The sequence below is a fragment of the Morchella sextelata genome (genome assembly GCF_020137385.1).
Source record: "Morchella sextelata strain SCLS chromosome Unknown scls_14, whole genome shotgun sequence".
NCBI classification, from domain to species: domain Eukaryota; kingdom Fungi; phylum Ascomycota; class Pezizomycetes; order Pezizales; family Morchellaceae; genus Morchella; species Morchella sextelata.
In genome coordinates this window covers 685,872-712,414 of record NW_025408629.1, presented here as the reverse complement: position 1 = coordinate 712,414, position 26,543 = coordinate 685,872, and the positions used below count along the sequence as shown (strand labels likewise).

Below are 26,543 nucleotides of genomic sequence, written 5' to 3'. Positions count from 1 at the left end.
TGCGCGCCATCTGTAAAAATTATCGCCGAATAACTACGGCTAGAATTATATTTCAACAAAGAGGCACATGGTTTAACCTATATTTGCTGCAAACACGTTCCCAAATACACAATATACCCAGGCGGTATCAGATATTTCACGTTACACTCATAATAATTCTATTGGCTCTCGATAAAACTTGTCCAAAAGTAGTAGCCAAGCGTTCCCAGCGTTCCCAGCGTAGGGAGATAGAAACCGGAGATCATCAATAACTGTCCATCTATTGAGTATCTGAAAACATATGATTTCTGGTTATTAGAGTTTGGCCGTGGATGACTATACTCCAGCTTTATACTTTCATGGGTTAATATCCTAGACCTTCAATTCCTACCTGGAACTCCATTTCAACTTCCTCTACCCGTGGCTTTAATGTGGCTGTCAATCGAGAGGTTCAATTGATTAAGAACGAGGCTCTCGGGGACTAATTATCCCGCAGGCCCAAGCACTTAGTGCGGCTTTTGATTCTTCCCTCAGGACAAAGACTTGAGAAGGGCATCTATCATAAACAGCATAATATTCCTCACCCTCCTCACCATCCTCGCCCTCTTCAAGAAGCATTTCTATCAATCTCCATTAACCAGTAGAAAATTATAATTGCTATGGTATATATAAATAATAGAGAGCGCCTGTATACAAACAGAACCGCCGGAGTGCCTAGTTCTTGGTACCGGGAGGGCGTTTATAGGAATATAGCAGTCATACCTGCTGATGAAAACAGTCTAGATGGCCGAGGTATCTGTTGAAACAAACCGTTTTAGCAAAAAGAAACAGAATTAGAGGTTTCTTTTACCTTACTTACCAACTTACCAAGACCTCAGGATACATTACACCTACCGACTTACACATTCTTTCCATATAAATATTGCCTCTACGTTATACTTTACCTAACTTACACTACACTACCTGGATTTGCATGATACTTTACCTGGCTTGCGTTATACTATCGCCTGGTAGGCCGAGACCTACTCAGAACCTGGTGCTCTAGAGTACAGGCTCGGTAACTTGGCGCCGAAGATTACTGTTTATGAGAATTTCTTGTTGAAATCTCAATTGTATCATTACCCTATATGGCAAGGCAAGCGCCGAGTTTGTACAATATGCAGAGCACCAGATTCTGAGCATGTTTTGGCCCGCCAGGCGATACCATTTTATCTACATTCTACCTACCAATTTACAACTTGACCATTATAAATATACCTAAGCAGAATCTGTTAATAGATATCCCACCCATCGTGGGGTCTCAAGAACCGAAGGCTTGAGATTTACAGTTGCGAATTGATCCGGTATAATACGAGCATAATTTTATTACACCGGGTACCTATCACGATACTACTCAGGTTTCTACTTTTGTCACTCTAGATGTTGAGAGCTATCCCATGAGTTTCTGCACATGATCTTATTTTAGGCCAACTATGATCCTCCTGACTGTACCCAAAGTGCAAAAGATCAGTAGGGAAGCGTATTCCTCCCTGGAAGAGATCTAAGTATAGAGACTAGGGGAGTGAAAATCCGAGTGAGATATTATGAAAGGATACCAGATAAATATATCTTTCCGGAGAATATAACAGATTTTCTCCCACGGGGGTCTTCTGACCTTGAAGCTTGATAGGAAACCAACAGGATCGACTGCACATACATTGACTGCGAATCACCAATCCGGCGATACAGTCACCGTACATACATCGATTCGAATCCGGCATGCTACGAACTACACCATCTCTAAGCACAATTAAACTATCTCCAGGGTTAGGGCTAGCCAGCCAAAGGAAGCAATCATCTCCAGTCACTCGCTTCAAATAATTATTTAGCCGGCTCAATAGAGCGTTTTGGCAACGGCACTTTTCCAAATTTCTAGGTCAAAATTTGAGTTCTTGGCTCTGCGCCGCTAGAAGCGATTCCGTTGCTTCTTTGGTGTGAAATCGCAACAGATCCTGGAAGATCCACTTGTAAATGCTTGTAGCAGTGTAGAGCCAAGAACTCAAATTTTGGGAAAAGTGCTGTTGCCAAAAGCTCTAATCCAGCTATTTTCTATGCGTCTAACCGCAATCAATCTCGAATATTAAAGCCATATATGCACAGTTGTACAAGGATTCTCCCCGCCAACTATCCCCCCTCTGGCAAGAGTCTAGAGTAGGTATGTGCTCTGGAAGCAGATGCATACCGGCCCCACGTCATCCATTCGCATCTGGAGTTACTGGTTCTGGAACCGAGATGTCTTGTCTTTCCCATCGCATCACTCGCTCACTGACTTGGGCCGATGGCGCCCTGACAGCGAGGTCGAAAGAAGCAAAAAAGAAAAAAGAAAAGACGATACCAGCGTTACTCATTCCCCATCGGGAAGGGGAGCATGGGCCGCCTCCTCTCCTCGCCATCAGCATATCGCGACATCGGTTTTTTCTTTCTGGCAACCTCTCGGAGAATGTTCGCAAAAAAATTTCTTCTCTATCTCTCCAGCCCCCCCTTTATTGTGCAGCGATAATAAACAACACATACCTTTACAATGTGTACTTATGTACCTTATTTTGCATGCATGCAATAAACTCGCCCTGGAGGGCACGGCTCGGAAAGGGTAAAAACGAAAACTCTTCCTCGTGCGTTTTATGCTGTTTATGTAACTGCGGGCGTATGTATTGCGGCCGCGGGGGAAGAGGATCCCCGACCAATTACTAAAAGGGCTGGGAGAACTGGGGGGAAGCCTTGCAGCCTGCTCTTCTCTTCTGTCGAAAAACCGCTGTTCCTGGCTGATGCTGCTGCAGGGTGTTCTGGAACAACCTAATGCCGGATAACCAGCGAACCATCAACCATGCCCCAGTCGAGTAGCCTCAGCCGTCAACGCAGGAAACGTTGAACCTCTGAAAGTAAGTCAACGCGTTCGCGCGCCTCCCTCAATATGCGAGTCACGTGTAAGGATAAACAGTAAGTGCTCCACTAGATAGATCATAAACATCATAAATTATGGCTTTTGACAAACAAGGAACTATTTTTTTATATCGTAACATGGTGTACTACAGCTCTTCTACAAACCAGTAGTCATCCCAAGTTTGTGTATACTATTTTTACCTCTCCACCTCCTTCGATCGCCCCCCGCCTCGCTCCGCCCTGTCGTCAATCTACCCCACCACTCAAAAGCACCAGGTCTTCTCCCTCCACTTAAGGAAAGATACTAAGAAAGCGACGCTCTCGTACAAAAAATACAGAAAAAAGCAAAGGATATATGAAGCCCAGTACATATCATAAAAAACCAACCGTACTGGGTTGAAATAAAGACTGCCAAATAACAAAAAACCGGCCATGAAGAAACAGAATGCAGAAAAAAAAATCAACGCTGATAAAAAGACGGGAAAGAAAAAAAAGAAGTACAACAAACCAGCAGCAAGTAGCTAAGATTTTTTTTAAAGAAAAAAAAAGAGAAAACACAACCATCAAGATCAAAGTAGGTTAAACAAAACCAGCTCGAAAAAATCGCCATTATGCCCCATCTCGCTTCAAATTCGCCGCTATCAAATAGAGAAAAGTAATGACAACAAATGAGATATAAAAAAAGGATTGAGAGGGAGGACGGGAGAGGGAGGTAGACATACTCACTAAACTATAATGAGTATCTGTGGAAAAAAGTAAAAATAAAAGTCCCTCGCCCTCATGATGTGAACAAAATAGCTCGACGTGTAAAAAGAAATTGCTCCTTCAACCCTGGAAAATGATAAAACAAAACCCCTAACCGGTGCCCCAAAATGAAAGAAAGGAAATAGGAAAAAATTGTAGTTGAATGGAAAAGCACCTACGAACCCCAGGTCTATCAACAAATACGCTATCCCAACGTATGCAAGGTCTTCTCAAGCACTCTTCACACAGTGATGCAACCAGGGATTGCTTAATTAGCAGATGACACAGCACAAAGGGCTCTTCTCCTTCTTCCTCTTCCGCTTCTCTTCTTTCTTTTCTCGCTCCAGGTCGTTGGTTGTAGTCGTTGACGACTGTTCCGGTACTTGGTGCGAGGACACTGCACTTGAAAAGCCAGTTGATTGTTGTGCGTTGCCGTTAACCTAATTAATGTCAATAATCTAAGTTCAAGTTCCGGGTGTAACACTATCCAGAAAGCACTCACACTAGGCATCGCTTTGTAACCGGCATCCTGCCGGTTATTCTTGGGTTCATCCACTGGAGGAGTAGGTGCCTTTAATGGCCACTCCTCCTTCTTCTGCTCTAGAGAATCTTCTTGGGAGATTGTACGTCTGTGCCGAGCTCTCTCGACCTCTTCGTTCCCATGAACCCTCAGTGGTCTCAGATCTCTATCATAAACATCTGCAGTCGCACCATCTCTTTCCCATTGCTCCTGCTGCATCCGCTTTGCAACAGTTGGGATGATCTGTTGATCTGGAGGTAGACTTGGATCGGGTTTGTACGACTGTAACGACCAAGGTGGCGGCCCTTCGGGATGATGTTTCCTAGTCGACTCTCCCGTACCGCCATTGCCGAGGTGCGTAGAATACGATGCCGCTGTGCCAGGACGATTGAATAGCTGTGGATTCGATCGAGTTCTCTGTTTAAGCGAAGAGTTGTTACGAGCCTTGCGGGGTGAGCCGCCAGGCGATGTGGGGTTGCGGGAGGAGTTCTTGGGGTTCGAAATTGTTCCAGGTTGCGGCAACGCTGTCATCGGGTCATCGAGCAAGAAAGCTGATCCTGCAGAGTGAGACCGTTTGCGGGAACGGATGAAGGTGTTTGTGAGGCTAGCTCTTTCATCATCGGATCCGTTCGGTGTCGAGTTTCGCAATAGAGGAGCGCTACGTTCCAAAAACTGCTGAGGTATAGGGAAAGGAGAGGAAGTCGGTACCGGTATTCGTGAGTGCGAAGCGCCTCGACAGAACTGGCGGTGAGGTGACATTTCTTGTTGAAAAGCACGGTCGGCGGCTTGTTCTTCAGGTGTTCTTAGATCGTTGCTGACTTCGTTGGGGTTGTTGTAGATGTGTTCATCCTCGTCTTCGATGGGTGGGGGCGATGAGATTCGTTGCTTCTTTTGGTCCCTAGAACTTTCGTTCTCGTTGCCCCGTTGAGCTGTGCTGCTTGATGCCCTAGAGCGTGAAACGGTTATGCCGGCTCGCTGCAGCTCTTGGTTTTCTATCTTCTCAAGCTTGTCCTTGTCAATCCACCGCGAAGTCCCAGAATCTACCTTTGAGTTGTAGGCAGTCCGTCCGCCTGCGTCAGTCGCCTCTATCTTGGCAAGTTTGTCTCTATCAATCCACTTTGAAGAATCTGGGTCGTCTTTGTCCAGCGTATCACTATTGATCCATTTCGAAGATTCTGGATTGTCCCTTTCCAACTTGTCCCTATGAATCCACTTTGATTCCCGTTCCTTCTTCTCCTTCTTGCCTTTCTTCTCTTTCTTCTCATTCTTCTCCTTCTTTTCCCTCTTTTCCAACTTATCCTTGTGGATCCACTTGGAAGAATCAGGCTCATCGAACGCTCCCCCACTGACAAACCTTGGAAACAGTTCAGCCCCTCTCTGTGGTTCAAACGAGTCAGGGCTTACTGCGCCGGGTGTCGTCATTCTTCCATTACCGCCGCCTCCTCCACCATAGAGATCATACACCGAATCGCCGTCATGATTCGACGAAATGGTTGAACCCTGGCGTTTCAACATTGGCCCATTTGTGGCTGATAATAGATCGGGAGTTGCGGATCTGCTGTAGCCTTCGCCTCGTGATGGGGACTGCTGCTGCATATACCGGTAATCGTTGACGTGATTCTGCGCAGAGGACGAATGTACATCAACAGGCAAGAAAGACTTAGCCTGCTGCACGTGATCGTAGTCATTTATTGGCCGACCATTCATAAAGTGATCATCGGAACCGGTTCGATGAGGCATTGAAGAGCTTGCTGAACTTCCTCGGAACGTGAGATCCGGAGTATCGGCCTGTAGAAAAAATATATCAGTGGGCTGGGTTGGGGAGAAAAAAACACGAAAACCAACGCGTGTTTCGTTTCGGTCGTCCTCAGGGAGGAGGGAAGCGGCAGGAGACGTACCCCATCTATAGGAACACTAAAGTCCCAGTCACCCCCTAGAGCTGACCTGCCATGGGATGACGAAGGGGGAGTCAGGGTGGCGGTAGACACAGCAGCCATTATGAGAGCGAACTATTCTCTGCAGACCCAGCACAGGGGCTGCAGAAGGAGATGGGGGGGAATCCCAGAGAAATCAAGACTGGGGGCGAAGGAGAAGGCGTATGCGGGGAGCGGGAAAGTGAGAGATATCGGAGGGGAAAGATGGGGGGGTATGAAAATGAGGCGGACGAGAGAATAGTAGGAGGAACGGGGGGAATTTGGCTATGGCATTAGCTGGGGGTGGAGGACTCCGATACACTGACTGGCTGGACAACTAACTGACTGGCTGCAGTTATGTGGGACGGAGATGCGAGCGAGAAAAGGAAATGAACACAGAGGGAGGGAGTTAAGAAAGAAGTTGTCGTGAACAAGCAGTAGTAGAAGTAGCAGTAGCCTGAATACGATTCAAACTACAACTGGAAGTGGAACTCCAAAACTCCAAAATCCGAGCACCGCAAGAATAATAAACGTACAATAACAGAACAACCAACGATAGCCAGTGGCTCTACTACTCACGCAATCACCCAAAGATCTTGCCGGAAAATAGATATCAGAAAAATAAAATAAAATATGTAATGTACCGTATGTGATGGGGCAGAGAATTAAAATAGGAATCGAACGAAAGGAAACGTGCGGGTGAGAGCCACAGAACGAAAGCCGAGCAGCAGCAGCAGCGGAAGGCAAAGGCTGCAAGTGGAGCGGCGTTCAGAACCACAAGGGGAGAAAGGGAGTCCGCAAACGAATAGAACGAACAGAAATGAACAGGTACTACCGTAACCTAGATCTTGCTTTGCTTGTCCTAGTCTTGAGTGTGTCGCGAGTTGCAAGGCTTTTGGGGCTGCACGATGCGAGGTGCCCAACAACGAATGGGGATGGAAGTTCAAGGAAGGCTCAGCTGCAGGGTTTCCCACGACCCCCGTTCTCAAGTGCCAGTGCCCGCCGCCTGTTGGTGCCAATCACCGCGGTCGTCTTAGCCCTGTTTTGGCCAATCAGATTTCACATCAGCGCTTACTAACCCGGTTTTGCCCTGGTGTGGGGTTATGGGTGAATTTGTGGGGTCTGTGCGTTTGTTGTCAGACACTCTTCATATCAGGCATCAGGGCAGCATCAGAGGGCACCAGGGCATCAGTGAGAGTGGCTGGTAAACTGGTAAACCCGTAATGGTAGTTAACGGCGTCCCGCACCCCCAGGTTTTCCGGCTTAACTACTCCATGTATGTTCAACAAACTCAACATCCTACTTGTTGAACTGCACCGCCCTGACGTGTGTATCATGCACGTACTAAAGAAAAGACAAGTGTCTTTGACCAGCCTCTGGTTTTTCAACGCATGTTTCTTGGTGGTCCTGAAACATCAGCCCCACTACCAAGCAATACACTTATCGGGCAGTGTGGTGTGCAGAATCCCCAATTTCAAATTTCTGGCACTCTTATCCAGCGAGGTTGATCCAGATAAATGAGTCAACTTCATCCATCATCCAATCCTTTTGTCTCTATCGTTCATCTGGCATCTATCATCAAACCGAATATGGATCCATCCCATCTATCTGGTACTGTGTCTTCCCAATAGACGGGAGATCTCGAGCCACAGTCAGTTACACCGCTTAGATGGAAAGGAGCGAGTGATCTCTGATGATCTCTGGCGTCTCTTTCAGTGGCTTAGAGGCAAGCAGGGCTGTCGTTGGATAAATAAGCACCTCTTCCCTCTCTAAAACACCACCTTCGGGCTCTTTGCTCAATACTCATGGTGCTTACAAACTTTAATACATACACAGCTCTCTCCAGACGAATATTAAAAGGATTCGTATCCAGTATCATTTCCCTGGAAAGGAATCTCCGGGATGTTCTCGCTAGATAGTTGCATGATGGCAAGAGGGCACGAGGACATTTCTTGGTAAATTACATCCGAAGTTGCAAGGATATTATTGGAAGCGCTCCCATGAAACAGATCACCAGGAGCGCTAAGAAATTTCGATCAAACTTTTACTCACGACACAAATATTCGAATCAAGTTCACCCAGAAGGAGAATATAAATCATAAAGAGTTGGCCGAAATTCTTTTGAAGGACTGTGAAAGCCACGAGGAGACAAAAATAAATGTTCAAGGCACGAAGATCGACGCACCAACATCACTCCCAGCTGTATTAGTATATGGCGATTGAGGTTTAATCTTATTACGTTGGAAGGGGTATCGGGTAGTGGAATGGCGTTTGATTTTGATGTCGCAGAAACAAATACGATACGACCCATATGCCGAAGGAGATAAGACTCCTACCGTCGCCACACATATTGGCACGGAACAGAACTACCTATCATTTCCATGTTTGAAATTCTTCTTAACATGATTACAGATAAAAACGTTGAATACAGCCACAGAAACGTGTGACATTCGTGGCTTGCATTTTGTGCCATATCAGCAACCTCTCGATCAACTGTCCATCGCTAAATTCAAGCTCAGCGCATTGGCTTGAAGTATGCATATATGCATTTACCATCATCACTCTTTCATCTATCGAGGGAGCTATGCATTGAAATTCTGGGAATCAACTATTGCAATAAGAAGTTTCAACCATCTCCGACGATACAGCAATATGAGGCAGGGCACAAATGGCCCATTTATTTATCACTACTCATATTTCTATCTAGAATGTTTTCAACTTTACGTTACCTAATAAATCTCATTGATTCACATCAATTGATGGTTGATAAGACATAAACAAATAGAGCTATTTGGAAAGCATATCTACTAGAGGGAACTAGAAACGATAAACTCAATCAGGACTATCAATCTTACGAGCTTCAAACCCGATTACGATGTTTGGCTATCGTTTAGGACCCGAACAAAGCCTGGCCACACTCAAGGCTTCCTGAGGTTATGTTTATGAAAATCATTATTTTGGAATAGCGCTTCGGATAGTTAGCGAAAGCATTCGTGGCATAGAATTTATCTCCCCTATTGTTTTCTATTCTATCGAACGAGCTATGAGCTTTAATCTTTACGAGTCTGTTCATAGTTCATCGGTACTATTGGAGTCATTCAATATCACTCGATTCTACTATTCAAGAGCATACGATATTTGATATTCGCTATTATTTACCTCTACACAGAAACATATCAATTACAAGTTTCCCGAGTAGAAATAACTTCGAATAAAGGTGTCTCCTTGCGACCTTGCTATATGGTTGCCGTCCTTGGAGCAATCGAGTCTGTATAAGGGAAATTACGCACCCTAACACAGTCAATGCGACGGTGGGGCAACGACGAAAAATTTAGTTGGCGAGGAGTTCTACTTCAGCTTTATTTTTAAGTTATTATCTAGCGAAGTGGCAGTATTTCAAGAAAGCAGCCAAGCTACGACAAATCAACCAGCTAGCTGTAGGTTCCAGCAAGGCTAAAGGCTGATGTGATGTAGCACACCCGTGTTCACAAATCCAAATTTTCAAAACCTTATTACCAATACAGGGGTAATTTTACAGGCAACTCGATCTCTTTCTTGATTATCGATAACACCCGTGGAGGGCAATATGTCGCATCAGGCGAAGGTGGTGCCGCATTCTGGTTCTGGCTTAGGAAACTACAAATTTCTACAAAAAGTTAATTCCCGTTACAGGACTCACTTAATTCGAGTCTTTATACCCGCCTCAATGTATCTCAGGATACGTTTAATTGTCGTTTTTTCAACCTTGCTGGTCACTCTACAAGAAGTGTCATATGGGAATCACCGAGTGATCGTGCATGACAGAACAACTCAGATAAATATGAGAAAAAACCTACTCCGCGATAAAATCCTATCATTATCGATAAGCCATCATATGTGCACGAACCATCCACAAATAACCGAGTGACCTCTTGAGATTCCGAGTCCGGAAGTCAGAACGGCCCGCCCCGATGTCTACAGCTCCGCACGGAACTTGCGCTAACTAACCGGGGGCGGCCCGTAGAACCCCAGTTAAGTTCCGCCCGACCATAGTCTACTTACGTCTAACATCAAAACCAAGATTTCCCGCTTCCCATCTGTGTTCAATGGATTCCTTATAGCACCTTGGAGACGCTCTTAGAAACCACTTTGAACAAAAGACCTACCAATCCGTTAATACATAAACGATAGCAGCCTTAGGCTCCCAAATGGGTTCGACACACTTCACCGATTATCAACCTAGGCGTTGAACGTTATTACCGATTGTCTATCGCGGCGAAGCGAATATCGGCGATCGAAGCGCTTGCTACAGAGTTACCAAACATGGGAAATCTACCCATGTATCTGCCATCCCCACGAGCAGTGTGCGTCCAACTCCACCAAGTCCATCCGGTCATGTATCCATCTGTTTCCCAAAGGTTCTCCCCGCGAGGTAGTACTCCAGTCTAACAGGCGGGGTCTGTCCGAGAGATTTTGAGGGACTGATCATCGCCCCCCTATGCGCCTATTCCGATATAGAGCCTCATAAATCTACAATCGGCCCGCATGCCGCTGCAGGGTCCAACTCAAATCCTGACATGGCATTTAAATTCCGCCCTCTTGTTTCTGGCTGCTGCTACTGTTGCTGCTGCCTGGTGCTGCTTCCTGAAAAGAACACGTCGTAAAACGGAAAATTCTTTTCTGACGTCCCCCTCATCGGACATCCCATCCCCCGTTCCCGCTCCCGCTTTTCGGTAATTTATCTCTGGAGCACTCTATCACCTTCCCCCCGTGGGTGGCCGTTCTAACCAACTGATAAGATGATGATGCCGCCCATCGGATTCCACTCTGCGCATGCCCTGTCATCTGCCGCCGCCCGTTTGTGTCACTGGCCCATACACGAATGCGTGAGTGGGAAACAAAGGCGGGGCAGCGATCGTGGGTTTCCCCCCGAACCACCTTCCCCCCCTTTGGGGTTATACTAGCATTGAACCCGGGGAGACACATGGCTACAAACTATATTAAGGAGGAAGAGTGGCAGATCTTCTTTTTTTCACTCAGTCAGGAGGGGGAGGCCGGCAGGCGGGTCAACACATGTATTTCCCACATGTGTTAAACGCACAGCTGCTGCTGTTTGACAGGGCAGGTGATGGTCTGCCTGATAAAATAAACCCCACCACCACACACCTGCTCTACCACCATCGAACTCCGCCGGCACCATCAAACGATTTCACTTATAGGTCCCAACAGAAAAGCACAGAAGCACGTGTGTCCCCCTAATCGATAAAGGTGAAAAATGAGACAAAGAGGAGGTGGTAGGGAGGGGGGAAGAATGATTAGATAGTTGTACTTCAAGGAATAAACACCCGTAAATCACATGTTTCCCATAGCCATAAAAATAAAAGAATTGCATCATAGGAATGACAAACACCCCACATCATTTCCTCACTTCCTCGCCTTTACAATCGGCTCGGTCCCTAATAGCCCTAGCTCTTTAAACAATATAAAAGAAAGCTAAGCAATTTTCCATTTAAAGAGGAGAGAGAAGAGAGTGAGAGAGAGAAAACACCACATGGAAAAAATGTAGGTTAAACTGAGAAGAGAATAAGGGCTTTAAAAGTGATAATTTTTGGTTCCATAACTGTCCGTAGACACTTTCGCCTGTATTTTCCCAGTTAAAAAAAAAAAAAAAAGTAAAAAAAAGCAGCCCGAAACCCCCGAATCGCAAAAAAGAGAAAAAAATATCGTTTCCAACCACCGGTACACACTGACACATTAAGACCTAGGTATGCAGGTTATGAAAACCGGATAAAAACATTACTGTGGTTTTCGAACCCATACTGTCAGATATAATAATGGCAATGGACACTTTATTGCCCAGAAAATAGCTAGAAAAGAGACAGTGAACTAAGTTAATTCAATCCCCAATATTTTTACCCCCAACTTTGAAAAATCAAAAAAACGCCTATTCGTGACCAGGGCTTCCCTGGCTAGACCTCCTAATCTTCTCGGCCTCCAAGTTCTCGTAAAGCAGGTAAAGAGCTTTTTCATTCGCGGCAGGGGTTCCAATGAGTGTGAACAGCCTCTCGCCAGTCTCGTCGTGGGCGGCTTTAGCAATGCTGATCTTTGATCCAGAACTCCTGCGGATCTCCTGGATCCTGGATCCTGCACGACCAATGATGCAACCAACCATATCAGCAGGGATGGAGATGTTCTGAGTTTGATACTCTTCTCCATCCTCAGAAATCATAGGTTGGCCGGGCGCTGAGGGAGAGCGGTCCGAGGTACGCATAGATGTGGGGGCTCCAGTGCGGCGGAAAGAGCTGCTGGTGTGGTCCGAGAAGTCGGCGCCGTTTCCGGTGCGAGTGTAAGAGCCTCTGCTTCCGCGCTCCTGGTACCTATCACCTCCCATACCACCGTTGCCGGATCTCATCCGTCCTCCAGTACCGGTGCTTCCTTCGAGCTCGGTGCCTTGAGAACGCACCAGGGGATCGTACAAAATTGTTCCATTCCCTCTTTGCCAGTCGTCGACGAGGCACTTTCCGATTTCCCAGATTGCGAGACGGATAGAGTTGGCGTCACCCTGGACTTCGACGATACGCTCAGTTGATTGTGGGAGCATTTCCTTTGACGCAACCATGCGCGCACCAGAAACATCTTGGATGTGCTTGATTTTGAAACCCTTCTGACCGATGATGGTGCCCATGTGGTTGTGAGAAATAAGCAGACGGATGGCTACAGAGAGTTCTTTGTCAGTGTTTTCCAGGGGTAAAATGTTTGTTCCTGACTAGAGGAATGTTTAAAGGAAGGGGTCAAAACATACGATGCTGTCCAGAAGGCACAGAGGTGCTGCTCATCGTGTTGCTCAATGGGCTCTCCAACAAAGTGGCAGCAACCATGGCATACGCCCTGGAAACTCCCTCCAGTGCTCCAGTGACAGTAAGAACTCTGTCATGGACACCAGGCACCACCTTGCTGACACCAGCTTTCACACCAGTCTCATCTCTGAGATCAGCAACGTGCTTCCCAGCCTTGCCGATGATGACACCGGCTTCTTTAGAGGAAACGATGGCGCGGAGAGTTAATGTTTCCTGGGCGTACTCGTCCTCGGTACGGATCCTTCCTTCGTCATCGTCATCGTTCACGTTGAGGTCGCGGAAGGAGTTCTCAAAGAGAGAATCATCGGCACCAGTAGCTTCTCTATCCTCGTTAGACATAGTTGGTCAATGCGGGGTTGCTGCTTGTTGAAGAGGTAAGGTGGGGCAAGAGGTAATTGGATGGATGACGGAGGCTAGGTGGAGGTGGGGGGAGTAGAGGGTAGAGGGGTGGGGGGTGGGGTTGAAGAAACGGAAAAGAGGAGGAGGAGGAGGAGCAGGTGGAGGGGAGAGGAGGAGCAGGTGGAGGGGAGAGGGGAGAGGAGAGGAGAGGAGAGGTGGGAGAGATGGGAGAGATGGATGGTGGGGTTGTTTTTTGGTGGAGATCGAGATGATGAAAGTGGGTGAAGAGGAGTGGAGGGGTGAGAGGGAAGGAGAGAAGAGGAAGAAAACCAAATGTGGGAAGATGGTCTAGTTAGCTAGCGGATGCGTAGGCGAGGGAGTGAGAGAGAGAAAGAGGAAAAAAAAAAAAAATAACTGCTGCCAACCCATAATTCACCCTACGAGTACAAGGGTGTTTCGCTTGGAGAAAGCACTTGAAACGACTAAATTGACCAATCAGATTGCTTTTTGGGCTTAGTAAATCGACATCCGCTGCCAAGCAGTGGTAGGGATAGGTGCCACAGGACGGCCCAGACAGCTCACGAACCCAACATCATAGGTCGATTGCTGTAACCACCTGCATACATATCACGAATACCTGGCCTAGAGATTGCAATGGCTATCGAGCCCTCTATTCGTTCTGTTCGCACAGGTCCGTTGGGATGCCCACAATTACATCCCGCATCCGTCAGAGCTTTGGTGTCTTCTGGGTCACCTGATGTCCGAATGCCCACCCTCCCTCACATCCCACACACACACACTCCCTCCCTCCCTCCAGCACATACGGCCCTTTGTTGATGGACGAAGCTTAAAAACAAGCACCCCCAGAACCGTTGCAGATCATGATCGTCGGCTTGTTTTCTGGAAGGCGGGATCTCGCAAAGCCCCGACCTGGCTGGCTGGCTGGCTGGATCCTCAGATCCGAGAAAAAATCAGGTTTCACATGGGGGCCCTAACCAAGTTGTCCCTTATCTTCAAACTAAATTCCTACCAAGAACCACATTCCCGGAACTAAAAATTCCAAATGATACATTGAATTCCACCTCCTGGAGATGGAAATGATCTACGGGGAAGACGTCGTCTCATACTATTAAATCAATGAACGAGACCAGCTCACCACTGATTGCCCCGAAAGAAAAGGTCATGGAACAGCTGAAGTTGAGATGACCTGGTTGCAGGATTACGCATCTTCTCTCGCTGTCCTCAGATTTTGGGGGTTTTACCTTTGATTCAACTCCTACAATTGGTATTCCATGGCGTGCCCTACTCTATTCAGAGTGCCGGGTCTCGATCCTCCAATTAGGAACCTTGTCATATTCGAAGATGTCTGATTTTCTACGAACGTCGTTGAATGCGCAACCAGCCACATACACACGCTTCACAACCATCATGACGTCGGAGGAAATGTAGGTAGGTAAAATTGAGAAGCACGTCATCGATTCCATCAAACAGTTTCATAAAATATACTTATCACAGCTGGAAAAAAAACATAACACGTTTAAACCCCCCTCCCCCACGTCCCTCGGTGTAAGGTCCATTTAAGCTTTCTTTTTGTTTCATCCAGAACGCCGATCGCGGTACATCCCGCTGTTTGGCCCCCCGGTCTACGGCCTTTGTTGTTATGTACCACCACGACCTGCATAATGCTCTAAGGAATCTACTCTAGATTCTGTTTTATCCGGGGAGGCATGCTTTTTTGCTTTTCAGCTCTTGGGGCGAGTAGGGTTGGAGCCATGTGCGTAAGCCTCTACAACTCTATGGTATGTAGACCTGTTACTTGGGGCTTGGCAGACCAGTACTGGGTTGACAGCAGCTGTTGTGCTTGTAGAGCACTGGGATATTACCTACTCTATGAAACCCCATCCTGTAGAGCGGTCTATCTGGAGCACAGACAGATTACCAAGATGCTCTACACACGTGTGTGGGCATTCCACCGGTACCGTACAGTCTTTATAGTTCGCGAGGGTTTGAAACCTCACCAAGGAGGCCCCTACAGGAGCAGGACACAACGGCCATCCCCAATCCCGGGTTAATTCGATCATGGTGAAGCTTCCCCAAGTTTGTGTCGTCTCTGAACCTCACACGGTTGTTTCTTGAGCAGCATTTTATGACTGTCGTGTTGTCTTGGCGAAACGCTGGGACGTAGCATCAATCATGTGTTGTCACTCGGTTTCGTCCATGGTGCCATCTGAAGTCCCGCAGAAAGCTCCGCGGCCGCTGTTGTTGTGCTTACCTCTAGAGAGCTCCACATGTCTTTATAGATCACTAGCTATACCTTCTAATACATGCATGTGTGTATATAGGTTATATCCGACCAAGAGCTTGCTCCGACACGTCATGTCAGTATTTAAAATTCAGATTTATTAGAAATCATCAACCTTGCCTGTAAGATTAATTATCCACATGCATGTAAGCCAGGTATCACGAGTAAATCTGCGCGGGACTCGGCTATTCGAGTATGTAGAGCCAACCGCGCCGAGGAAGTTAGCGACTACATGTAAGAACATTCGCATTACCATCCATACCACAAACTGCGCACCCCTGCATATACCTCAGTACTAAAGGGCTATCCCGAACAAGCCAACCGACCTAGCCACCCACGCACATCGGCGAGCGCCTCTGGGGTGCGTGCGTCTCCCATCGGCGAGGACGTTTGTGGGCAGGGAAAACAGGGCCTAGGCCCCCGACGGAAGGCCCAAAGCACCCAGAGACGCCGAACACACAAGAACCCCACTAGCACTGCCTGACATAATCAGCTCCCCCACCACCAAAAACGTCATCCATCGCCGTCGTTGCCGAATCTCATAAAAACCAGCCTCTACAACCACATTGCCTTCCATTACTCATCTTCATCCCACATATATACCCAACATCATCATCATCCCCCACTAAATAGAGAGTTCGACCAGTTCTTCCTGCTCGAACACTCGCCGCACACACGCTCTTCAAAATAACTTCGATATTCAGACGTCTTTTCGGAAGCTCGCAGCCGACAATGGTTTCCGCAGCTACCAAGCAGAAGGTGCAGGGCATCATCGATAGCAACCCTGTTGGTATGCTTCTTCCCTCCATCTCTTTCTTTCCCTCTCTACCTCCTGCTCCATCTCTGCCTTTCCGATGTTTTTGGTCTTTTTTGGGTTGGGAGATATCGTTGCTTACCCGAGGATAATACAGCCGTGTTCAGTAAATCATACTGCCCCTACTGTAAAGCCTCAAAGGAAACCCTCAGCGGCCTCGGCGCAAAGTTCTATGTTCTTGAGCTCGACCAGATTGGTATGCCTCCCTCACCCCCACCCCCCACCCTCCACTGCTCTCATCCCCTCACCACTCCTCCCCTCATCCGCTCAGAGAAAGAACTATCATACTAATCAACTGCAGACGACGGAGCCGAGATCCAGGATGCCCTCCAGGAGTTATACGGCCAGCGCACCGTCCCGCAGAACTTCATCGGGCAGAACTTCATCGGTGGTAACTCGGACCTGGATGCTCGTAAGAGCGAGCTGCCGAAGCTGTTGAAGGATGCTGGCGCTATTTAGATGATGGGTTTCTTTTTCTTTTTTGGATAGATAGCTTTGTGGTGGCTTGATTGGAATTGAAAGAAATTACTTGCTTCCTTATGAGGAATGAGTTGTTCGAGTGATTTGATTGTGATTTGATTGTGATAAGTTAGATTTGTAGAGAGCTGGGGAGTGCGGGGGTTGGGAGCTATGTCGTCATGGTATCACTGATGGCTACAGTAGACACACCCGGGTGGTTGCCAGTGATATAGTTGTTGCTTGTGGGATGTCAATGATCATGTCGACCACTTACACCCATTTCGAGCGAACCCTCTACTAAGGTTTGTGGAAACAGACACATCCGGAGGCTTCAGGAGGATTATTTGGAGACATCTTGTGGAACGAGAGCAGACACGGCAATAGTCAAGTATCAGAGCAAAGTAGTCATCGGGATCCCATGCCGGCCTTGTTAGAGAGAGAATTCTAGTAACCCGATCCAGAAACCAACTTTGCGGAATAGAAACAGTTATATGAGAAGTCCCGGCATGGCTAACTGTGGAGCACCTATGTTTATTTACACCCTGATATTGTGATCTTACCGGAATAGAATCATTGCTGTTTTGAATTGGTTCATGATTCAGATTAGTAGGTAAATGGGGTGTGTACTGTACTAGTAGAGTGTCGATATATGAGGGCTGCCATATTTTGCCTGTGAGGTTTTGGTCAATGGTTCCCACCACCACATTTCACAGCGCTCTGTGTGTTACCGCCGTAGAGAAACCTGCAGGCGTCTCGATATTAGCTGGCACATAGTATCTGTAATTCTTCTCAATTGCTTTGTAAATCTTCAAGTGGCCAGTAGTTGGTCGGTTCTAGTGGATGTGCCTGTGCCAATGAGTGACACCTCCGAACGGTCATTTTGGGTGTTGAATGAGAATTGGAGTCGCTCAAGATGCGGGAAAACTCAGCTATCATTGACCCCGGAAGCGGCTGTCTGTCCTGTAGAGAAGCCAGTTCTCAGGCCACAGGTCCCCGCCATCGTATGATGCACGCCAAGGCTCCACTCACCACCACCGCCTCTCTTCCTCTTCACCTCAACTCTCCACCATCCATCCACACCACAATTGAAACCCTCACGATACCCACAAGCATGTTCACCCCACGCCCCCTCCTCCTCCGCGCCCTCCCCCGCACCCTCCCCCGCAACCTCCGCCTCACCCCCCTCCCGCGCACCCTCACCACCGCGCCCCACCGCCCCCCCACCACACACACCTACACCACCCCCACCGCCACCCGCTCCGCCCTCGCCGCCCAGAAGCGGCGCCAAACCACCCTCATCGTCTGCGCAACGCTGTCCATGGGCGCCCTCTGGTTCCTCGCCACCTCCATCGACATCGAGCACAAGGCCGAGTCGCCCCCCGGCACCACCACCACCACCACCCCCATCAAGCCCGGCACCCCCGCGATCCTGCACAGCGCCGCCGAGAAGGCGGCCGGCGTGGAGCTGGTCCCCAGCGGCACGACCAGTGTCCCGGCGTTCCCGAAGACGCTGAGGCTGGGCGGGACGGAGTATGCGCTGGTTGGCCTGGGGATCAGAACCGTCAGCTTCCTGGGCATCGAGGTGTATGTCGTGGGCTTGTATGTGGCAGCCGACGACCTAGCGAAGGTGCAGGCGGCGCTGGCGCGGCGCGTGGGCGAGGGGGTGACGGCGGCGACGGCGGGGGAGAGGGACGTGCTGAGGGGGGAGTTGGCGGTGGAGGGGGAGGCGTTCTGGGAGGGGTTGTTGGGGCCGGAGGGGGCGGGGGTTAGGTCCGTGCTGAGGATTGTGCCGACGAGGAATACCGGTATGTGTTCATCCCAGATGGGAGGGAAAGGGGGGGGGGCAGGTGTGCTAACAGCTAGACGGCAGACTACCAGCACCTCCGCGACGGCTGGATCCGCGGCATCCAATCGCGCACCAGCAAGAACGCGGCCTACGACGACGAAGCCTTCTCGCACGCGCTGACCTCGTTCAAGCAAGCATTCGGGCAGAAGAAATCCGTGCCCAAGCAGAAGACGCTGCTCCTCGTGCGCGACGCAAACGGCGCGCTCGAGTGCCTGTTCGACCCCACGGGGCGCAACGACGGGCGCGTCGGCGGCGACGGCGACGCCGAGAAGGACCACGTTGTGGTGCTGGGCAGCGTGGCTGATCCGAGGCTGTCGACGGCGCTGTGGATGTGCTATGTTGGCGCGGGGAAGGTGGCGAGTGAGCCCGCGAGGAGGAGCGTGGTGGAGGGGTTGGTGACGCTGGTGGAGAGGCCGGTGGGGACTGTGGGGAGTGCTATGGCGTAAGGGGGGGGTGGGGGTGCTTTTTTTTCGCTTTGTTTTATTTTGTAGGGAGGCAGGGCTGGAGAAGGTATACTTCCATTCCAGCATTGGTGCGAAGAATTGATGGTGGGAGACTGTAATTGGGCGGATGTTCTTTTGGGCGTGTGTGTAAAAACATGGACCGTGAAATTGTTGTAGTTTACTGCCCTGCATGGTAGCTGTAGTTGTAACGTCAATCATTTCCAGTCAATCAATCATTGCCGGCACCCAACCACAAACTGAGCAAAAACCATCCACAACAAGAGCCCAAGGCCTATCAATGACTCCCGACGCGACCACATACCCGTAGCTACCTATTTTTATGATCTCCATTTTTAACTTTTTGGGTCTCGGGGGGTTGGGGCTAGCTGTAGACCGCATCTTTTATATCCCTCTAGGGAACGTATTTACAGCCAGAGACACTATAGTGTGATATCATCAATCAGATACCATTATATATCAAGAACTATTGAATACTATTATATCTGTAAAGACTACTGTACACACCGCCGGAAGTCAACAGTTGATCATTGACACCCCACCACCACCGTCACAAGGACATCTGTATCAGAATATCTCAACTAGTCTCTATTCTCATTACTCTACTCCAGACTTTCCATAAAACTCATTGCATCTGTTTTTCCCCTTCCCGCCTTTTGCTCCCTTTTAGAATTTCCCCCAATCGACCGACCATCTATGATGCCCTAATCCCTAGAGTGAAAAAAAAGCAGAAGAAAGAGACAGACCGCCAGCAAAAAACATAATCGTGAGAAGAGAACACAAAAACACACACGCACACACACACAACAATCCCCAATTAATAGGAATATTTTAAAAGACAAAAAACATATATATTACCCCAGGCTCAACTCACCCCGAGGAGCCCCTCCTCTACCCTCTAGTACCTCCCCCACCTCTAATCCAGATCAAAATCCCCCACCTCGCCCTGCGCCTTCGGCACCCTATCCAGCCCATCCAGCACCCTCTGAATATCCTTAACAACGCCCTTCCTGCGCGCCCTCACCTCTGGCTCACTACTCTCCACCGAGTCGAGCTTCAGCAGCTCGCCCATCATCGTCTCCGACAGCCGCCGATGCATGTCCGCGCGCTTCGCCGCGTCCGCCGGCGGGCTATTCACAAAGTCCTCCGTGAGCGGCAGCAGGTTCGCCACGATGCCGTCCCACACGGCATCAATCTTCTGCATGGGCGTCAGCACCACGACCTTCTGCACCTCCGGCGTCACCGCGCCGCTGCCGCCGCGGGCCTTGGCGCCCGACTTCTTCTTCTTCTTCTTCGACTTTTCCGCGGTGCCCGAGTCTGCCTCGGTGGCGGCAGCGGCGGGGATGGGCGCGGAGGAGCCCATGCAGAGGATCTTCGCGGCGGTGGAGATGCCGAGCGAGGCGAGCGTTGCCGCGTCGTCTTTGAGGTTCTTTCCGGCGCAGAGGAGCGAGATGCGCGTTGGATCTGCGGTGATGTGGTTGCTGCAGTCGGTGCGGAGGTCGCCGACCGTGAGGGTGCCGCCCGTGATGGCGGTGGCGGCGTACGTGAGCGTGAACTCGTCCTTGCCGTGCTTGATTGTGATGGTGTCGGAGGTGCGGTTGGGGTCCGGGGAGGCGTCGCCGGAGATGATGGGCGTGGCGCCGCCGCCGGCGACGCGGGCAAAGAAGCGGCGCATGATGAGGAGGAGGAGGAGGGTCGAGGTGAGACCGAGGCCGACGAGGAGCTGCGGAAGGAGGTCGTGCAGGGGTTTGGGGGGGCTGTTGGGCTGGAGCGTGAGCTGGAGGGAGGTGAGGAGGTGGTCGAGGGGATCCAGATGACCAAGGTAGGGGGAGAGGAGGGACTGGAGAGGGGTTGAGGACGCCAGCTTGGTGGTGAGGAGGAGGAGGAGAGTGTGTGAGAGTGGGTAAGAGTGAGAGATGATAAGAGTAAGGGCAAGCGTAAGAGAGAGTGAGAGGGTGTGTGGTGAGTAGTGAGTGGGGGGTGGGGGGTGGGGGGCTTTCTGTGATGGATGCCGATGATGATGATGATGATGATGATGATGATGATGATGATGGTGTTGTGTGCGAGAGGCTACGTTGTTTCCCGTCCGCGAGTGTTTTTCTGCCAGCTGCACGCACACGAGAGGAGAGGTGTTTTCTTTCTTTTCCCGCGCGTTTGCGCGGAGCTAGGCCACGACGGGACGTGGGTTAGGGATCGGGGTGCAGGGGTGAGCGAGAGAGGAAACAGGCAGACAGGCAGACACAGAAATGGCAGACAGGCAGGCACAGGAATGGCAGACAGACAGGCACAGGAATGGCAGACAGGCAGGCAGACCGGCCATGCTCTTCCACTACACGTGCTCTACTACGAGTGGAAATGCATCAGGAAATGCATCATCGAAAGCTTAAATTTGGCTGAGAGAAGAATTAAATTTGGCGGGCAATTGCAAGTAAATGCATTGCTCACTTAATAAGTACACGAGAATATTAAACTCGGCGATTGAGAAACCGCAGTAAAGGGGACGTAAATGGGACCTGCGGGATTGTCAGTTTCAAAAGTCACAGGGAAAGGCATACAAAAGAACGTACATTTTACACGTCAATTTATTGATTTCCACTCGGCGTAGAGATTGCTTGGAAATCACGCCAGAACCAAAGAATACTCTCACCGCTGAAATTGACGCCCTATGACAGACTTTTTGAGTCCAATACGCTGCATCGAATAACCTCTGAGCTACTGGTTAGCCATATTTATAACCATGACTAGATAAGAGAGTTGTTGTCTTACTTTAATCCCCCGCCCACCAACACAGGAAGAATTCCGATACTGAAAAACCCGACATTTGTGAGTGTGGCGATTGCCCGCCCACCGAGAGCCACACCAATGAACTCTTCACTGACGTCCTCGGTATGCCGGAGGAGCATACCTCGGAGGTAGCTAGCCCTCCTAGTCGACGAGGCCTCCCAGAAGGAAAGGCCTAGACAACTCATGTCTCCCTTACTTGAAATCCTGGGGTTCCGCCATCACAGGCCGCGTTCTTATGGCTGCACGCCTATAATACTAGTGTCAGCTCAATTGCTTATTTGCTTTAACATTTGTAATATCTACATCACCTACAGGATGGGAAACATCTCTACCTCTTGGGAATTTTCAACCGCTGCATCCCCTTCTCGGCACGTTTCCAATAGGCCAGGGTGATGATGGGGAGACAACTCAAATCTCTCTAATTTGCGGAGAGCAAACAAAGATACCGAGTACGATTGAGCCCGATATAGTCACATGTTGCATGTGTACCGAGGGCCGGCAGCAATGGGCCGGACTGCAAATGCTCTCTGTTGTGGAGGTTGCAGTGGTGTCATGACATTTTCACAATCACTAGAAAAACGATTAGTACCAGCACTTTGTGGCCACTAATAACATAGATATACTAACAGGAATGGACATTAATGGGCCGCCAGCCAACCCCCCCAGCCAATCGCGTGGCTCAATTTGGAAGTATTCGTGGAGACGTTGGTGGCATGAGCTCTATGTTTTAATTGTTAGCAAATCAACACCAAAGCTGCACTAACGATTATACTTACCAACCCTCGACCCGGTACAAGGGCCTCCAGCGATGTAGACCGCGTTGACTATGTTTCTTATCTAGCACCTGTCAACTATTTAGCAAACCCTTTCGATTTCGTTTTGACTTTGAATATAATTGTAACTTACATAATTGCTTCCCAAGCTGGTCACTGCAATAGGATAAGTTAAGTTCTCTCCTAATCGATGGAACTCTGATTAGCATCACCATAATCACCTGCCGAAAATCAATGTTCACCATAGAACCAAACTCACTATTCGCTCGGACAAACCCCCTGACTAGCATTTCTTTTACCAAAACCATAATGCTCCCAAGGACGCCCCCGCGAACAGAATCCAACGTTGATTGTGATCTGGGTTTCAGCAGTGCCATCGAAATGGTCTGATGCGGAGTCGAAGCTGGTCTTAATAGCCACGATGAAATTCTCATCAGTAACTAATTACTTTGTTATAATCGGGAAAGAAAAAAACACCCACTTCTTATGTGCTGTACCAGCGCAAGCAGACCATGCCTTCCTTTCGATCCTGGTGGTGCCATGTTTCGTCCGGAGATCTTGCAGTGGAAAGCGGGGGGAAATGAGAGAAGGAACGCGAGGAGAGGAAGAAGAAGAAAGGAGGATAGGCGGGAGGAGCAAACAGCCCGAGATATTCGAGTTGTTTTGTAGAAGTAGCAATGTTCTTGCTTCTCCTCCGACGCCTTTTGCGGAACTAGGAGATTGGGGGGTAAAGAGGTTGGGCTCAAGCGAGTCCTAGGGTTTGGGGGGGATCGATGGAGTGTGTATTTTAATACCACTACATGTAGATTCCCAGATAGAAGATAGCGATCATGAAGAGAGAAAGGGAGAGAAAGTGTAGGGAGCTCGCTATGAAGTATATTTATTGTGAATACTAGCGGGATCACCATGTCCCACTCGGTTACGTATTCCTCATCATGAGCACGCACTCATGCACTTACGCAATTGAATGTGACCTACTACAATAAACCCAATCATGTACGTACGGGCAGTGTGAATAGGGTTCCGGTCAATCTATAGAACCCTGGTTAGCTAGCACCACTCATTGTGGATAAGCGGTCTAGCCAAGCGTCGTGACACCAGCACCGAGTGAGAGCCCATGAATGTTTCAAATGCTCAATTTCGACCTAACCGACCTGATCTACAGTACAGTTCCTGTTCTCTCTAACCTTTGAAGCTTCCATATACTCTCTGCGCAACAAATTTACGCGCAAGCCAAACACTGGTATTTCCCTTAAAACAAAAAAACATCAAACACAAAAAAGGAACGCCAATTGCCAATAACAAAAAGAAACCCAAGTCCGAACCATACTAACCGATATACAACCCACACGTCCAATTTGATCTAAGGCTCATCACCCCAGTCTTCATCCAGCTCATCGATAAGCTGGTTTTCATCGTCTACTGAACTCCTGCCGCCGCCAATCCGATCACCGGCGACGGTCCGTGCGCCAAAGCCACTGCCGCCTACACGGCCGTATCCAGAGTTTGAGCGCGAGCGCCGGAAGGATGATGGTAGGGGGAGGCATTCGATGAATTTGGTCCAGATTGTGTTGGCTGTGCTCTATAGGAGATGTATTATTAGCGAGTGTACATTGCTGATGATTGATATAGGAAAAAGCAGTATGCAGTTATGAAAATCAATGCAAAACAAAAAACAAAACAAAAAAAGAGCTACGAGTCTATGTGTGAAATATATAGTGATATCTATGCAAAAAAGGAAAAGTAAAGCTATCCAGCAGCTCTACCTGGGCAACGTCCCACTCGGCTGCGGAGGCGTCGCGGAAAACAAATGCAAGACATTGAATGGTATCAAGAAACGCACCCATATGAACCCAATAGCGCCCGCCCACGCATGATAGTGCGGTATCTGTCTCCATCCTCGCGCATGCATCACACTTCTCTGATACATACAACCACCTGCGCAATAGACTATTGCCGCAACCATTCCGCTACCAAAAACCGTTAGTTACCAACCCCCATCTCTAGCGGGTAAACACAAAACTCACATGATCCCGAATACACTAACTGGCCCCAGCGCCTGGATCTTCACTGTCGGGCACGCGCTTGCCGTCCTGACCTCGAAGAAATACGCACACTCATTCGCTTGACCCACAAACGAGACAGCTGCTTTCTGCAGCATATCCCGGTCGCACATCAAGCTCATCAACGTCGACTTCCGTAGCTTCGGGGCATCAGGACAGGGCGAGCCGTCGGTATATTCGATAACGAGCTTCCTCCCTCTGAAGTGGAGGTCTGTGGATACGCTCCTAGTGACGTCAGCTGAGACATACCTCCAGATAAGCGAGATCGTGCAGGACAAACCCGATGGAATACATCTCTCCGTCCTTCTCATAGAACGCACTAACGTTCTTCTTCGCATCTCCCTTGATGCCTTCCACCTGCGTCACGTCTGCCAGCACCGGTGCGCAAATATTGATTGTGAAATTGGCGTTGTAGTCAAGGCCTTTAGCCACCCAGTCCGTATCCGGAGTCTTTTTCTCCGTAGTCCGGATCAGTGGACGGAGATCGAAGAAGTTCCCGGAGGTGGGCGACGTCGCGGTGCATGGGGGGTCGCTGTTTCCAGGTGTCTCGGGGGCTGTCGGTGCATCTGCAGCTGCTGAAACTTGGACGAGTGCTGAAAATAGCGCAAACAGCGCGGGAGAGGTTGACCAGAACCTCATGATTGGTGATATTGATCAAAGAAACGAAACTGAGATGTTGGGGAACTGTGACGTCTGCGAGGGGAGCTGCCGACGAGGTGGCCTCTTTGTTACCCGGCTTGGTGGTGGGAGAGCTTACGCCACGCGGGTTAGGGTTCATGCAGGCACAGGGCGTCGCGTGCATGAAAAGGAACTGGGGGGGTTGCACACGCTCTCACCCATCGATCCCATACACCCCGCAGAACCTCCTTATTTGCGCGACAGAATCCAAGGCCAAGAAGCGGGTGCTTCTGCATGTCCGAGAGCAGCAACAATTGGGTGGGCCAAAAGTAACAACTCTGGCTCATCTGCCTCAAAAGAGTGGCCAAGAAACGACAAGACGCTACAGACGGAGAATAATTAACCAACGATCGGTGCAGAAACCTCGTCTGCGCCGCCAACTTGCTGATCGGGTTCAGGATCCTACTGCTCATGTTCTCAACAAGTTTTTTGTGCGCCCCTGCTGCTATCACGAAATTGGATTATCCTGTGGAATATCATAAGGCACCTAAGAACTGGAGAGTATTGGCTACCCTACCTACATGCATATAGGTCTCAGGAATACCAGAGGGATATCAATATTCAGAGAGAATCTGCGTGCATACCTGGTTTGGATAACACCATAGCAGAGAAGGAGAAATTTCTCTGTCTCCATCAAGACGTCTTGTTACCGTCTCCTCAGACGTCACACCACCACCGATACAGCCTCAATTGATGGCTGGTGACTCCATCGGTTGTTGCGCCTTGTTTCAAAGCAAAAGGGCAAGCAAGAGAAATTAGGCTTGGTTCTGAAAGACGCAACACAGTCTTGTGATGCAGTACGCAGACAGACACGGAGTCTAACCTCGTATCGACACACGACCAAACAACATTACACCGTCCCCCTCCCATCTCCAGCCACTGCCACTGACTCTATTTCACTGCTCACAACTGCCACTGCCAGGGGACTCCTCCCCCTTGGTCTTGGTGTTGCCCGCGAGTGACAGTTCGTGCAGCAGCAGCAGCAGCAGCAGCCTGTCCACAACCCTAACCCCGCCCAGCGCCCCCACGCCCTAAGGCCTGTTCGGGCTAGGCAATTCCCACCACATCGTTCACACATCAACAACCGCAGCAGCCATCACGTCTCTCCCGACG

The 26,543-nt window shown here is 49.3% G+C and overlaps 8 protein-coding genes across 8 annotated transcripts; 2 read left to right on the top strand and 6 right to left on the bottom strand.

Annotated features, from left to right (window-relative positions):
- Positions 1-3,914: 3,914 nt before the first annotated feature.
- Positions 3,915-6,159, bottom strand: H6S33_003048 (uncharacterized protein; the record flags this gene model as incomplete). The annotated part of the gene is made up of 3 exons (XM_044834395.1): positions 3,915-4,082; positions 4,145-5,950; positions 6,061-6,159. The coding sequence occupies 3 exons, from the start codon at positions 6,157-6,159 to the stop codon at positions 3,915-3,917; spliced, it is 2,073 nt and encodes a 690-aa protein (XP_044692255.1).
- A 3,428-nt stretch (positions 6,160-9,587) lies between these two features.
- On the bottom strand, positions 9,588-10,443 carry H6S33_003047 (uncharacterized protein; the record flags this gene model as incomplete). Its single annotated transcript, XM_044834394.1, has 6 exons — positions 9,588-9,721; positions 9,912-9,925; positions 9,984-10,053; positions 10,117-10,216; positions 10,278-10,293; positions 10,391-10,443. The coding sequence occupies 6 exons, from the start codon at positions 10,441-10,443 to the stop codon at positions 9,588-9,590; spliced, it is 387 nt and encodes a 128-aa protein (XP_044692254.1).
- Positions 10,444-11,998: 1,555 nt separating this feature from the next.
- H6S33_003046 (uncharacterized protein) lies at positions 11,999-13,250 on the bottom strand (the record flags this gene model as incomplete). Its single annotated transcript, XM_044834393.1, has 2 exons — positions 11,999-12,768; positions 12,857-13,250. 2 exons carry the CDS (start codon positions 13,248-13,250, stop codon positions 11,999-12,001), a joined length of 1,164 nt encoding a protein of 387 aa, XP_044692253.1.
- Positions 13,251-16,284: 3,034 nt separating this feature from the next.
- On the top strand, positions 16,285-16,825 carry H6S33_003045 (uncharacterized protein; the record flags this gene model as incomplete). Its single annotated transcript, XM_044834392.1, has 3 exons — positions 16,285-16,342; positions 16,464-16,562; positions 16,668-16,825. 3 exons carry the CDS (start codon positions 16,285-16,287, stop codon positions 16,823-16,825), a joined length of 315 nt encoding a protein of 104 aa, XP_044692252.1.
- Positions 16,826-17,738: 913 nt separating this feature from the next.
- On the top strand, positions 17,739-19,117 carry H6S33_003044 (uncharacterized protein; the record flags this gene model as incomplete). Its single annotated transcript, XM_044834391.1, has 2 exons — positions 17,739-18,630; positions 18,696-19,117. The coding sequence occupies 2 exons, from the start codon at positions 17,739-17,741 to the stop codon at positions 19,115-19,117; spliced, it is 1,314 nt and encodes a 437-aa protein (XP_044692251.1).
- Positions 19,118-20,048: 931 nt separating this feature from the next.
- Positions 20,049-22,242, bottom strand: H6S33_003043 (uncharacterized protein; the record flags this gene model as incomplete). Its single annotated transcript, XM_044834389.1, has 7 exons — positions 20,049-20,972; positions 21,591-21,645; positions 21,700-21,743; positions 21,803-21,839; positions 21,899-22,057; positions 22,113-22,163; positions 22,229-22,242. The coding sequence occupies 7 exons, from the start codon at positions 22,240-22,242 to the stop codon at positions 20,049-20,051; spliced, it is 1,284 nt and encodes a 427-aa protein (XP_044692250.1).
- Positions 22,243-22,483: 241 nt separating this feature from the next.
- H6S33_003042 (uncharacterized protein) lies at positions 22,484-23,066 on the bottom strand (the record flags this gene model as incomplete). Its single annotated transcript, XM_044834388.1, has 6 exons — positions 22,484-22,486; positions 22,544-22,636; positions 22,693-22,697; positions 22,742-22,760; positions 22,823-22,872; positions 22,949-23,066. 6 exons carry the CDS (start codon positions 23,064-23,066, stop codon positions 22,484-22,486), a joined length of 288 nt encoding a protein of 95 aa, XP_044692249.1.
- Positions 23,067-24,052: 986 nt separating this feature from the next.
- On the bottom strand, positions 24,053-25,391 carry H6S33_003041 (uncharacterized protein; the record flags this gene model as incomplete). Its single annotated transcript, XM_044834387.1, has 4 exons — positions 24,053-24,271; positions 24,533-24,659; positions 24,717-24,977; positions 25,033-25,391. 4 exons carry the CDS (start codon positions 25,389-25,391, stop codon positions 24,053-24,055), a joined length of 966 nt encoding a protein of 321 aa, XP_044692248.1.
- Positions 25,392-26,543: the final 1,152 nt, after the last annotated feature.